Source organism: Pinus tabuliformis, chromosome 3_1 (assembly GCF_031772625.1).
Source record: "Pinus tabuliformis cultivar Carrire ecotype Pingquan chromosome 3_1, CPIR1, whole genome shotgun sequence".
Taxonomy (NCBI): Eukaryota; Viridiplantae; Streptophyta; class Pinopsida; order Pinales; family Pinaceae; genus Pinus; species Pinus tabuliformis.
Window position 1 is genome coordinate 789738460 of NC_142301.1, and position 13121 is coordinate 789751580.

At 40.5% G+C, this 13121-nt stretch overlaps 1 protein-coding gene across 3 annotated transcripts in view; it reads left to right on the forward strand.

Annotated features, from left to right (window-relative positions):
- LOC149189806 (uncharacterized) overlaps positions 1 to 13121 on the forward strand; it is a 458516-nt gene that overhangs the window by 267139 nt on the left and 178256 nt on the right. For 2 of the 3 annotated variants that reach the window (XM_089411942.1, XM_089411940.1), the window contains one exon: positions 2472 to 2531. The exons of the other annotated variant lie outside the window; for it this stretch is intronic. In XM_089411942.1, the coding sequence (XP_089268068.1) occupies positions 2472 to 2531 (60 nt within the window). The remainder of the gene's footprint in view (positions 1 to 2471; positions 2532 to 13121) is intronic. 3 annotated transcript variants of the gene reach the window in all.

Genomic DNA, 13121 nt, shown 5'->3' on the forward strand with positions numbered 1-13121 from the left:
TTTGCATATGGCCTCTCCCTCTGGTTTGCGGCTCATTGGCAAAGCATGCCACTCCTCTGAAAGAAACATTCTCTTCACATCCTACATAGAATTCAAGAGGGATTGAAGAGATATGAAACTGGTGGCAAACCGTGTAATGGCGGGGCGCACCAACACTTTGTTGTTGGTGAATCTTCTCATCAAGCTAACCACAGATATATGATTATATATAAATTTTGTAATGCTTTTGGATGACTCAACAATATCTTTGACAAATGAAATTTTCCCTATGTCCTCCAACATCAAATCAATACAGTGTGCAGCACAAGGTGTCCAAAATAAAGTAGGATGCCTGTCCATAAGCATCCTGCCAGCAACAACATAATTTGCAACATTGTCCGTTATGACTTGGACAACATTTTCTGCACCCACCTCCAAAATAAACACATCCAGCAAATCACATAAAGTTCTTGCATCTTTGATTTGTGCAGATGCATCAACAGATTTGATAAACATAGTCCCGCATCAACAAATTTGATAAACATAGTCCCCTTGGGACAACTAACCAAGAAGTTTATAAGGGTTCTCCCCTTTTGGTCAGTCCAACCATCTGACATCACAGTGCATCCTGTTTGTGCCCATGATCCCCTAAAATCCTCCAATCTTTTGGTGCAGTCAAGCTTTTCATTTTGAAGAATCTGGCCTCTCATGTCATGAGAAGAAGGGATTTTGTACGCTGGGCCAACAGTTGCAATAGCATTAAGAGCAGGTTGGAAAAATGGATTATTCCTTACAATGCTGAAAGGAATATCACTCCAAAGGAGAAATTTTGCCAGCAACTTGTCAGCTTGTTCTTTCTCAGTTTTTTTAGCATTGAACTGATAGATGGCTGTGAACCAGGTGTGGTTCGAGGAACAAAAAATGATGAGGCAGCTACCGGGTTGGTTGATGTTGCAGTAGAACCACTGCCACTTCCTTGTTCAGCTGACTTTTTTAGTTGCCTCTTCATTTCTGCTTTGGCCTCTCTATTGTGGTCTAAAGTTTCCAATGCTTTCATGGCTCTTCGGATGAGTTCAGGATTTGTCTCTGTGCAAGGCCCTACATCAAATCCAGGGATTTGTGCAAGGTGATACTTCAATCTGTACACCCCCCCGGACATATGGTGCCCACACAACTTGCAAGACAAGTTCATTCTATCATTCGGAGCATCAGGTTCACCAAATTCCCAGAAAGGGTCCAATTTCCTTGGCATGTTTGATTTTGAACTTTGAAGTTGAAAACTTGAATGGTGTTTCGGTGAACCTATGGGAAAATAAGGATTACAATTTAGTATTTACAAGTTACAAACTTACAATTTAGTATTTTACTATTTACATCGTACAAAAACTAAAAGAAAATTACATACAATTTATTATTTAAGAAACCCCATTCCAAACCCAACCAAAAAAACTAAAAAAAAATACATTGGACAAATGTCAAAAACCCATTCCAAACCCAACCAAAAAAACTAAAAAAAAATTACATTGGACAAATGTCAAAAACCCCATTGCAAAACCAAACAAAAACATAGAAAAAAAACAAAAACAAAGTTACAAAACAATGAAAACACAAAACGTTGGTGCCCATACCAGTTTTATGGAGATAATGTGTCTCCTCCTTAGCTCACTCTTCGATTTTCTCCTCCAATTAGTTGAGTTAACTCCAAAATCTCCAAGTCTCCAAGTCTCCAAACCCCAGTGCGCCCTCTGCTGTCCAAATGACCAAAAAGAAATCACGTTTTTCCCTTTAAACACGCGCTGCCCGACTCCTCCACTATTTTTTTCGGAAAAAATCGGCCAAAAAAAAAATCGCGATTAAATCGCCCGATTTAGTCGTTTTTTTGAAAAAATCGCAATTAAACAATTTAATCACGATTTTTTCCTGATTAGTGCAACACTGGTTTGAACCTTGGTCATCATTATAGAAACCGTTGTGTCTGATGTGCAATGCTGAAAAGTTGCGTTGGAGATGTATAACACACTTAACTTGTAAGAATGGCAATGCTTCCAAGGTAAGCCATGTTTTGAATTTCCAATTTATGACAACAATATTTTGGTTTGTTCACCTAATTAGTTGTGCATTGGTGGGGATCTATGGTGTATACTTTGTTTTCTTTAAATGCTCTCTAGGGAAAGGAATACTACATCTTTCAAAGTCAATATATGAAATTATTTCATTATAAATGTGTTTTTTTCCTCTCTTTTTTTTTGTATTTAAGAATCAATGCATTGTTTAATTCAAAATCTAGTTCCACTGTAGCCAAATTTCAATAGTTAGTTAATCTTACGGGAACCCAGTTAAATTTTAGAGAGAAGCATAAAAACTGTTGGAATGTTTCTTCAAAGTTCTGTAGCTTCATCCTTTGAAGGTATGCTTCCATGTGGAGTATCGTTAATGTACTTTATGAAGCATCCATGTCTGTACTTATTCACAATAACAATCCTTTGATACAGGATGGACCTATTAATCTCATAAATGCTTCAAAAGCTGCAGGAGTCAAAAGGTTTATCTTGGTAAGTTTGCATAATTTGGGGCATTGGCCATTTCTCTATGTTGCTTGCACTTCTATTCCTTCTTTTTATAGCTCTATACTGCATTGTTCTATATAGTGAATCAATAACTTGTCATGCTGTTTGAATAATTTCATCATCTTGTTAAATAGGTAGAAGCAGCAAGCCATGCAAAGCATATTTGGATTGAAGACATCCAAGGAGTGATCTGTCTGGGTATAAGAATGAGCTAAGATGTATTGGGGTAGTCATATAATGTTAAAACATAGATAATAGAGTAACTCCTCTTCTTGGTTCCAAGTTCAAATGCCCTAATGACCTGAGTCGCAATTTTCCTTAGCTTTGTTGCCAAGCTTTTACTGACATGCACCATATCCCTAGTTTAAATTATAATATATATTATGTATACAGGCAATGAACTTAATTTTTTCTAGAATGCATTATGCCATATTTTTTCTGAAGTCCAACATAACATAGTGAATTTTCATTCACCTTGTTGAATATAATTTTTGGTTTTGGTTGTTTTAATTCTTTCTTTTGAAGTCAAATCAGAAAGTTTAATTTGATTTAACATTGTTACACTTTAAGTTTGTGGTTGCCAATGTATAGTTGATGGTAAGTGTGACCATTTTCCCATACTCAACTTATAGAAGTCAAATCGCTTGTGTGGGTTCAGCTACCTTTTGCAAAAGGAAATCATTATCATTTGTGATACTAAAGATAGAAGAGTCATTAGAAATCTGTTTGGAATAAAGAAACAACACTCTTGGTGTTAAAATTTGGTTTTCAACACTCTATGAAGGTATGCCAGTTCCATACCTTCATACATACAGAGTCCAGTAGAAACGTTGCAATCCTGGCAATCCTGAAATCTTGAAAGCTATTAAGTCTGCTGAATCTAAAATTCTACTTTCTGCATATGAAATCCAATGAGGTTGGAAAAACTCTCACACATCTTAAAACAATTAACGGTAATGTTAAAAATACAAGTAAAAGGATGTCATTTTTACTTTAAGAATTTAACATTACCATTAACTACTAGGGTATGTATTTCATGAGATGAATCATGGGAAATGAAAACAATACATTTCCCCTTGTTTGCTTGATGTAAAATAGTCACAGTGTCCTCACAGGTCAATCTCCTAAATCACTTAAGGGGAACATTATCACAATAAAATTGCCGATATTATTGCCAATGTTGGCTTTGGCAATATTATCGCAATAGTTCCTATATTATCACTGTGATGTTCCCTTTTCTGGTGTTCCTTATGGATGAGCTTCCAGGGTTGGAGGCAAACAGGGCACAGGGGCAAGTTTACTTTATTAGCGGGCCTAGGGGCTTTTGGAGATGTTTCATGGGGTTTTGAGGAGTTTCTATGGGATCCAATGGCATTCGCTTGGCATATTCCATCATCTGCACGACTTGCCTTTCGTCCTATTGCATTCCAACAACATTCAAGAAACATGGTTATTATTGGGCTTAACTCAGTTAATTACGCTTAAGGTGGCATTCCGAGAGGAATACTTGACGGAACACCTTAGCGTAATAGCTTGTTGAAACTGGAACGAGGATATCTACAAGATGGGATGGTTAGAAGTGATTTTCAGTGAGCTGAGGAGGCATGGTGGCCAATTTATCATTTTTCCACACTAAAAAGAATATTTTAATTGAAATAAAAAGAGAGAAATGTACTCAATGATTAAAGTAATAATAAAATAGGAGGTTCTAGATGGGTCTATAAGATTTATAAAAGAAGAGGAGGCCATTGGAGGCCATCTTGGATTTGATTTTTCTTCTTGTATGAGAGGTTTGAGAACCCGGTTCTCTACTCCATTTGTAGCACCAGGACAGAAACCCTCGATGAATTCAATGAGATTGGCTGACTACCCATCTTCCCTCTGTGAATTCATCCAGAATTACATTAGAGCTTAGTAGTGGCATTTTAGTTCAGCTTTGGATGGCCAGCACAACATTGGAGCAGATTCTTGAGCACAATATTAGCTATTTTGTTGTATCAACGTGTAAATCCCAGTTTTCTATTATAATAAAAGTTGAGATTATTTCTGCTCATTGTATTATTGAATTGCATGCACTCTATTTGTTATATTTTACATGGCAATCTTTTGTTAAGTGAATGGTAATTTTTATGGAGAAATTTTGGTTGGGTTAAATTTCTGCAAAATTAGTCAAATATCTCGTTTGGTATATTACAATGGTATCAGAGCCTCGGTCTTGGCTCAACTTGTGGGTTTTTCAGATTCCAATTGCAGTGATTATTGTTGGAGGGTTTTGCCGGAGAAGTCGAAAAGTCAGTTCCTGCAGCAAAATGAGAATTTGTTAAAAGAGCTCATTGATTGCGAGACAAAATTTGAGTGAGTGAAATTGTCACATGAATATTCATTTTGGAAAAATTCATTCGGGCACAAAAAAAAAACATTTTTACCAAGAGGCCGTTCATAAGATGTAAAGACAAATTATTTTTTAAGGAGGCCAAAGTTGATTGCGGTGAAATTATTTTACCAAAATCAAATGTTTATTAGAGGGGCCAAATACTATTTGTTGGGTGAATGATTTGGGACATGTGTCTGACACCTTTTCATGAGCGTGGCCATGCTATCATTTGACAGAGAAATTGGAGGTCGATACTCGGTCCTTGAAGACAAATTTGTTAGGGCTTGAGAACCGCATCCCCTGAACCGTATAGAGGCTGAGAAAGAAAGAAAGAAAGAAATTATTTTAACGTCCATGAGGCTAAAGATAGCCTATGAGACAGGTTGCTTCTTCATTTGCTTGATGTATTCGGCCCTTTTTCTGTGAAGCTTCAAAATAAATGCTCCCAGCTTCTCGAAAAACACCTCACTAAATAGATTATCCCAAGAGCTAGCTGCCAGCATATCTGCATAACTTTCCCCGTTGTCTTTGAAGGCCTCACATTCTAAAATGAAATGTTTTTCTGTTTCCACTTTTCCGGAAGAACAAAAAATGCATACTCTTTCATCCCACACTTCCTTTGGCCTTTTCCAGTGCCCTGTTTCACAATGGAGTTGATGAGAATTAGTCCTTAACTGAGCAATAAGAATTTTGGCACTCCAAGAGATATTGGCCTCTATGTATGCTTTTGGTTGATGATTATGATATGTTGATTTTGGGTAGCATCAGATGTGCTCTAGCCATGAAATTTGGTGGAGAGGTTGGGGCACATGAGATCTCCAATACCCAGAAAGGGTTTGGACAGATTCTAAACAGTTCATGAGATATTAAAATAATTAATATTTTAATGGAGTCCCTAAGTCTAAACTTAGAGAAAATAAAATATTAATGTGTATTAATATGAAACTGTGTTAGAATGGTCCAAAAGACATGGATCAAGCCAGATCTAATCTTAGCCGTTGATTAAAGACTTAATCTCAGTCGTTGATATGTCAACAGGAAAAGTATAAGAGGAGGCTTGAGGGTCACTTGGAGAGGACACCAGAGTGATCAGTCATTCTATTCTCTAGAGCGGGGTTTTCTAAGAGAGATAGAATTAGTGATCGAGAGTTGCAGCCGAGGGGCATTGAGTATAGAAGAACAGAGAGGTAGAGATAGTGCCGGGAGAGCAGTGCAGTAGCCGGGGAGAGGGACACAGAGCCAGCCAGGGCTCATGCAGGGCCACGCAGAGGCAACCGAGAACTGCGCAGGTCCTCAGAGAGACCAGCATTGCTGACACAGAGGGCCAGAAGGTTGACGCAGACCCATTCAGGGTGACGCAGGGCCAACGCTGGGCAGAGAGGGGCTGACGCAGTCCAGAAAGGGCAAACGTTGGGGTTTCTGGGGCAGATTGGTGCTGAGGAGCTGCCAGAAGGATTATCCGGGGTTTCAGCCGGGAGATTTGTCTCAAACTGAGAGGTATTACTTCCAAGGAAATTCTCTGCTGGGGTTTAGAAGGCTGTGGGAATATTGCAGAGTGGAGTTGGTGAGGTATTGTAGTCAGAATAGTACCTGACAGAGCAAGGCTAAGAGGAGGGAGTTGCTACCGAGGGTTTCTAGCCGAGGAACTCGAATGAGTGGTGCGGTTGCACAAGACAATCAGAGTAGGGGGCATCTCGACAGCGGCAAAAGGATTTCCAGGAGGGAAATCAGGACTCAGAGGGAGTCCAGAAGAAAACTTCCAGACGAGAAGTAGAGATTTGGAGGAGTCGAACAGAGAACTTCCAGGAGGGAAGTAGAAGAGCATCATGGCACTACACGGAGTAAGAGACCAGGATAGACTGGACGGAGCGTCGAACTTTGCAGTCTGGAAGGCCAAAATCTTATTCGTACTTGACAGAAATAGTGTCAAGAACTTCGCCTTGAAGGTTATAGCTATCCCAGTCGACCCCAATGATAACGACAAGTACGAGGAGGCAATGGCAAGGGCCAAGAGCATCATCCTTGACAGGGTCAAGGACCATGTAGTACCACACATTGCCGAGAAGGAAACGACATATGAGATGTGGGAGGCCCTCAAGAAATTGTACCAGCATACTTCTGTGCAGAGAAGAATGTTACTTGAGAATTAATTGAGGTCGTATCAGATGAAGAAGGTCGAACCGATTGACACCTTCCTCGCAGGACTGAACGAGATCTGAGATTAGTTGACTGCTATAGAAGCCACGCCGGATCAAGAATTGATGGTGAGGACGACCATGAATGCAGTCTCAGAAGATTGGGAGGCATTTGTCCAGAGTATACTGGGCAGAGGGACATTTCCACCGTGGGATGAGATGTGGGCTGCTCTTCGCCAAGAAGAGATCAGACGGTAATCAAAGACTGGTAGCAATAGTAAGGGGATCAAAGTCAAGTAGGAGGAGGAAGATGTTGCCCTAGCATTTGAGGGAAAGCAGGAAAAGCGGAAGAAGAAGGATCTCTCCAAGATCAAGTGCTTCCACTGTGGCGAGCTCGGTCATTATGCGACCCAGTGTCCAAGGAAGAAGAGTAAGGGAGAGCCTTCCGAGACTAAGGCAGCGCCAACAAGGGCAGAGAAGGAAGTTTTGAAAAACGATGACTGTGCCATGAGTGCACACGCACCACTTGAGAAGTGGGGAGACATCGAGCTGTAGTCAGAAGGACTACAGGCGATGAGGGGCAGGATCCTCGAGGCACCTAGCCTCTTGGATTAGACCTTTCTACGGGAGCCCCAAAGAGAAGTAGTAGGACTGGCTGAGTCGGGTAGAGATGGATGCGGATGAAGCGGCAGAGAGAGCTACAATGCGGGAGTCCGAAGACAACGTGAGGCTAGCAGGCTGCGACAGTGTAAGAGGCAAAGGAGTGTTGCACCAGTGCAGGATGGCACATAGAGGTGTGCAATGGTGCGAGATGCAGGGAGTTGTTGCAGCAACCCAGAGGTCAGAGAGGGGGCACTTGTCAGCGGCAGAGGGAGCTTCAACATTAGTGGGTGTCCCTAGCCCAACAGGGAGGTCAGATTGGGAGATTAGTTACTTACTTCTCAGTAACTGAGTTGCACTGCAGCAGTGGGCAACACGATGCAACATGATGAGAGGAGGTGCAGTGCGGATGTAGTGCTAGGAAAAAGGATCAACAACAACACGGATGCAGAGGGAGCTGTCGTATAGATGCAGCAGCGGCAGTGGCAGAACCATGGGCAGCAATACAGGATACAACAGTGCAGAGGATGGTGGGCAGTAGGCCTAGCATCAACACAGGGACCGATGCTGGATGATCAGAGTAATACTCAGTGAGGAGTATTGCTAGACAACAATCCTCGCTAAGAGGGAGTGTTGATTTGGGGTAGCATCGGATGTGCTCTAGCCACGAAATTTGGTAGAGAGGTTGGCTTTTGAGATCTCCGATACCCAGAAAGGGTTTGGGCAGATTCTAAATAGTTCAGGAGATATTAAAATAATTAATATTTTAATGGAATTCCTAAGTCTAAACTTAGGGAAAATAAAATATTAATGTGTATTAATATGAAACTGTGTTAGAATGGTCCAAAAGACATGGATCAAGCCAGATCTAATCTTAGCTGTTGATTAGGGACTTAATCTCGACCGTTGATATGTCAATAGGAAAAGTATAAGAGGAGGCTTGAGGGTCACTTAGAGAGGACACCAGAGTGATCAGTCATTCTATTCTCTAGAGCGGGGTTTGCTAAGAGAGATAGAATTAGTGATCGGGAGTTGCAGCTGAGGGGCATTGAGTACAGAAGAATAGAGAGGCAGAGATAGTGTCGGGAGAGCAGCGCAGTAGCCGGGTAGAGGGACGCAGAGCCAGCTAGGGCTCACGCGGGGCCACGCAGAGGCAGCCGGGAGCTGCGCAGAGCCTCAGAGAGGCTAGCGTTGCTGACGCAGAGGGCCAAAAGGTTGACACAGGGCCTCCTAAGGCTGACGCAAACCCATTTAGGGTGATGCAGGGCCAACACTGGACAGAGAGGGGCTGACGCAGTCTAGAAAGGACAGACGCTAGGGTTCCTGAGGCAGATTGGTGCTGAGGAGCTGCCAAAAGTATTATCTGGGGTTTCAGCCGGGAGATTTGTCTAAAAAATGAGAGGTACTACTGCCAAGAAAATTCTCTATTGGGTAGGCCAGTTTCGACACCCAGATTGTACTCTGATATTGCTTAATAAGAAAATCCTCAGATAGCTGCACCAATTTTCCCACATTGGGTTTCTCCGGGGACATTGGTCCAAAAATAATGGTGTCATATGGTGTGATTGTTTTTGTTTCCTTTAGTTGTTGATCTGTAATATGTTGAGCATGCACTAGTGTTTATTTTCACTATTTACATTGTAAATAACTTGTTAAGTAAGATAACAAGTAGGTAGGAATAAATCAGATAAAGTGCATGGAGGGTTTCTAACTAAGTAGACTTAGAAACTTCAACATGAGAGGGATTAAACACTTCAATACAATAATTTTTCTTTCTTCCTATCTCCTTATCCCAAGTACACTTGTGGAACTTTTCCATAACAAAAGTTTTTATCTCTTCACTGTTTATGGGACACGCGTTCAAGCAAATACCCCATTTACTAAACCATTTGTTATTTTGCTACATCCAAATTTTTTTGCTCTTGCACAATCTATCATGAAAGACAACCTTAGGCCATCTACCCTCTTCCATTTGCTCAATTTTTTTTAAATACCTTATGACTCGCACCATAGCAATTGCTTTAGCCTTCAATAGGAGCAGTCCCTGTTTCACTTAACAAGATATCATAAGGAACTGCACTTTGAATCTTAAATTTGTTTGTAATCAAACACTTCTGAATTTGTCTCCACTGCATGTCGGATGTACTGCTGGCCCATAGTTCACAACCATAGAGAATCGCCGGAATCACTAGAAGCCCAAAAAGGGTTTGAGTGGTTTTCCAGTCCCATAACTCTGCCTCTCTACACCTATTTTGAAAAGGATAAAATGCTTTCCAACCCCCCAAAGTTCTTTTCTTTCTACAACCATTCCAGCTTAGATTTTTGTTGAAGTCGATTCCGAGGTATTTGTAATCCGCAACTTCTTCCAGAATGTTGTCTTCAAAATAGAACTTATGCTGGTTATGTTTTCTTTTGTTAGAGAAGACCACTACTTTCGTTTTGCTGATATTGACTTGCATCCCCACAGTTCTACAAAAATGGTCAAGGGATAGTAAGTGCTCTTGCAAACCAAGAGCCGATTTAGCGATCGGAATAAGGTCATCTGCATACAAAAGAAGCCTTATAATAAACTTGCCCAAATAGATACCATCACCCCCTTGTGAATTTAACCACTCCTCAAGCTTGTCGATATATAAACCAAAAAGGGTAGGAGACAGCAGGCAACCTTGCTTGACCCCGATATCGCTTCTAAAACTTTCAGAAATCCCTGTTGAAGTTCTAATTTTGACTTTCACCTCCTCATACAGCCTATGCACAACTGCTCTCAAATGTTTAGGAACCCCAAGTTCCTCCATTCTGTGCCAAAGCTTATCCCTAGGAACCGAGTCAAACGCTTTTCTGAAATCAACAAAGCAGCAAAAGACTTCTTCCTTTTTCTCCCAAACTTTTTCAATGATGTGCCTTAAAGTTATACAATGATCAACTGTGGAATGTTTAGGTCTAAAACCTGCTTGCCCTTTAGCACGCTTATCTCTTTCTTCTGCCCACTTGCTAATTTTGTTTTCTAACATGCTTCCAAATAGCTTTGCAAACAAAGGGTTTATCATGATGGTCCTATAATTGGAGGAATTATTGACATCACCGCTCTTGAAAAGAGGTATTTCCAGACTAGTTATCCAATATGTGGGGAGCCCTTGTTGTATGATGTTGTTGAAGATTTTTGTAATGTGAGGTGGAAGAATCTTTGAGCCCCACTTTAGATATTTTGCTTGGAGTTCAACTAAGTCTTTTGCTTTTCCAACACCCAACTTCTTGATACCCATCTCTACCTCTTGTACCATGATGAGTTTAGTATCAGTGTTGACCAAGGGGGGTGGTTCAACCTTGGGAACCTGCTCATAGAGTTGTCTTGCATAGTCAAACCATTTAGAAGCTGTAATATTTTTTCCAATTTGTATCTTTTTGCGGTTGGAGCTCCTTCCAAAATAATTTGGGATTATTTTTTCCAAGGAAGATTAGTTCTTCCCTCCTTGAAACCATGAAATCGACCTTTTTCTTGCTTAATAACTGCTTGTAAGTTTTAAGCTTTATGTTGTCCTTGTTTGACTCTTTCCACATTCTCCTTGCCTTTTTGCATTCCTCGTCAAACCAAGCATTAACCGGAAAGCAATTTGTTTCAGACTTCTTAATATCTGTTGTTTTGCACTTTGCAAGTGTGCATTGAATTAAATGTGTTAATTCATAACTATGAAGGCTGTGAATTGTAATTTTCCCCTTCTCGAAGAGCCTGTCAAGCGTCATTTTGAAGGTATTACAATTTTCTGGGGTCAAAAGAATTATGCCCTCTGGGAGATTTTGTTGGACATGCTGAATTTTTTACTCTAATTGTTTCTTTCCAATCCAAGAGAAACATATATAAATTGGCTTGTGATCTGATTTCAAGTCCCACAACTGATCTCCAATCAAAACTTTCTCCATTTTCTCACACAAACCATGCGAGCAAATTACATAATCTACCACACTTGCTCCATTGTAAGTATTGCAAGTGAAATTACCGGACTTTGTCCATCTAGTCAAGCCATTAGAAGTGACTAAATCAAAGGCCCCACATAAAGTAAGCAATTGTTCACCAAAGAGATTGCAGCCCTTGTTCTCTGAAATTCTTTTCCACTGATGATTACTTTCCTTTGTCAGCCAAATAGGGTCACAATCATCTTTACAACAAAGAATGCTAGCTTGCTCACTTGCAGTCCTAGCATTGAAATCACCCACTATAAGGACTTCACCTGGCTGCGAATATGTTGCAATATCCGCTTTTAAGGCTGCAAATGGATCTTTGTAGTCAAGCCCTCTACCTTTGTAGTTTTTTGAAACTTGCGGCGCAAAATAGCATGCTGCAATTCTGATGTGGTTTCCATTTTCTAAGTCAATAGACAAAGGACGGACATTAAGAGGCCGAGCATTCATTTGTCTGCTAACGTTAGAGGCTAAATCGAGTAACAAAGGCTAGAGATCAGTTGTTTCATATTAGGACTGAGTTTTTTCTTCAGGAAATCGAGGGCATTTTTGTAAAGACGGACAACAATTGTTTTGGGGCCATTTATTCACCTAAGAAAAAGTAATTTGCAAAGGCCAAGCTCGCATTGGCAAGGTTAATGGTGCTGCAAATTGGTACTGACCCGTATTTGCAAGGATTGAGAACTTGAGCACAAGTTTGATAAGCCAAACTCCTTTCAGTAAATAGGCTGAATCCTTATGTGCTGTTCAAACTCATTTTCCAGTGATTCGTTTCAGACTGAAGAATTCGATTATAAGCATAATTTCATCAGTTTCTGCTAGGACCAAATTGAATTCTCGCCTAACATCATTATTAGGATTACTTCAAGGAAGGGATGCTTTTGCAATATTTGGTGACAAGGGTTTGTGTTGATTGAATCTCTTATCAATGGACGTTGAATTGCATAAATTTGCAGCACTCAAATTCTTCAAGACTGAGCAGATTTGCCGCTCAGAATTTTGTTAGATATTTGACCGTACTTTTCTTCAAGGCATAATTCCTTGTTGAAATCTGTGACAAATTCTGGGTGTGCCTGTTATTACATGGCCGAGATCACTAAGTTCCCTGAGCGTAATCTCCCTGAGCATGATTTCTATTGATGGTAGGCCAAAAATCTTAATTTTTCTGCCTACCAAATAAACCGAATTTGCCTTCAAAAATAATAGTTGATGTCTGTTCATCCACAAGAGGTCCATATAATTTTTGTTGGAGATAATTTGTGCTCCAGATTTGAATTTTCAACAGAGAGAAATTCTTACACCTGTAGCATTATATCCAAGGAGACCGAATAGGCATTTGGGGACATGCCGAGGCTGTTTTCTTCTTGCTGGACGCATACCAATTCACTGTGCGACATAACAACATACAAGGGAGTCAATTGAAGTGCTTGGCAGGAGGGCGCAGTACGGGACCAATTTTGAGGAACTGATAATTCATGAACTTATGTAGCTGGACTCATTCTATCATCC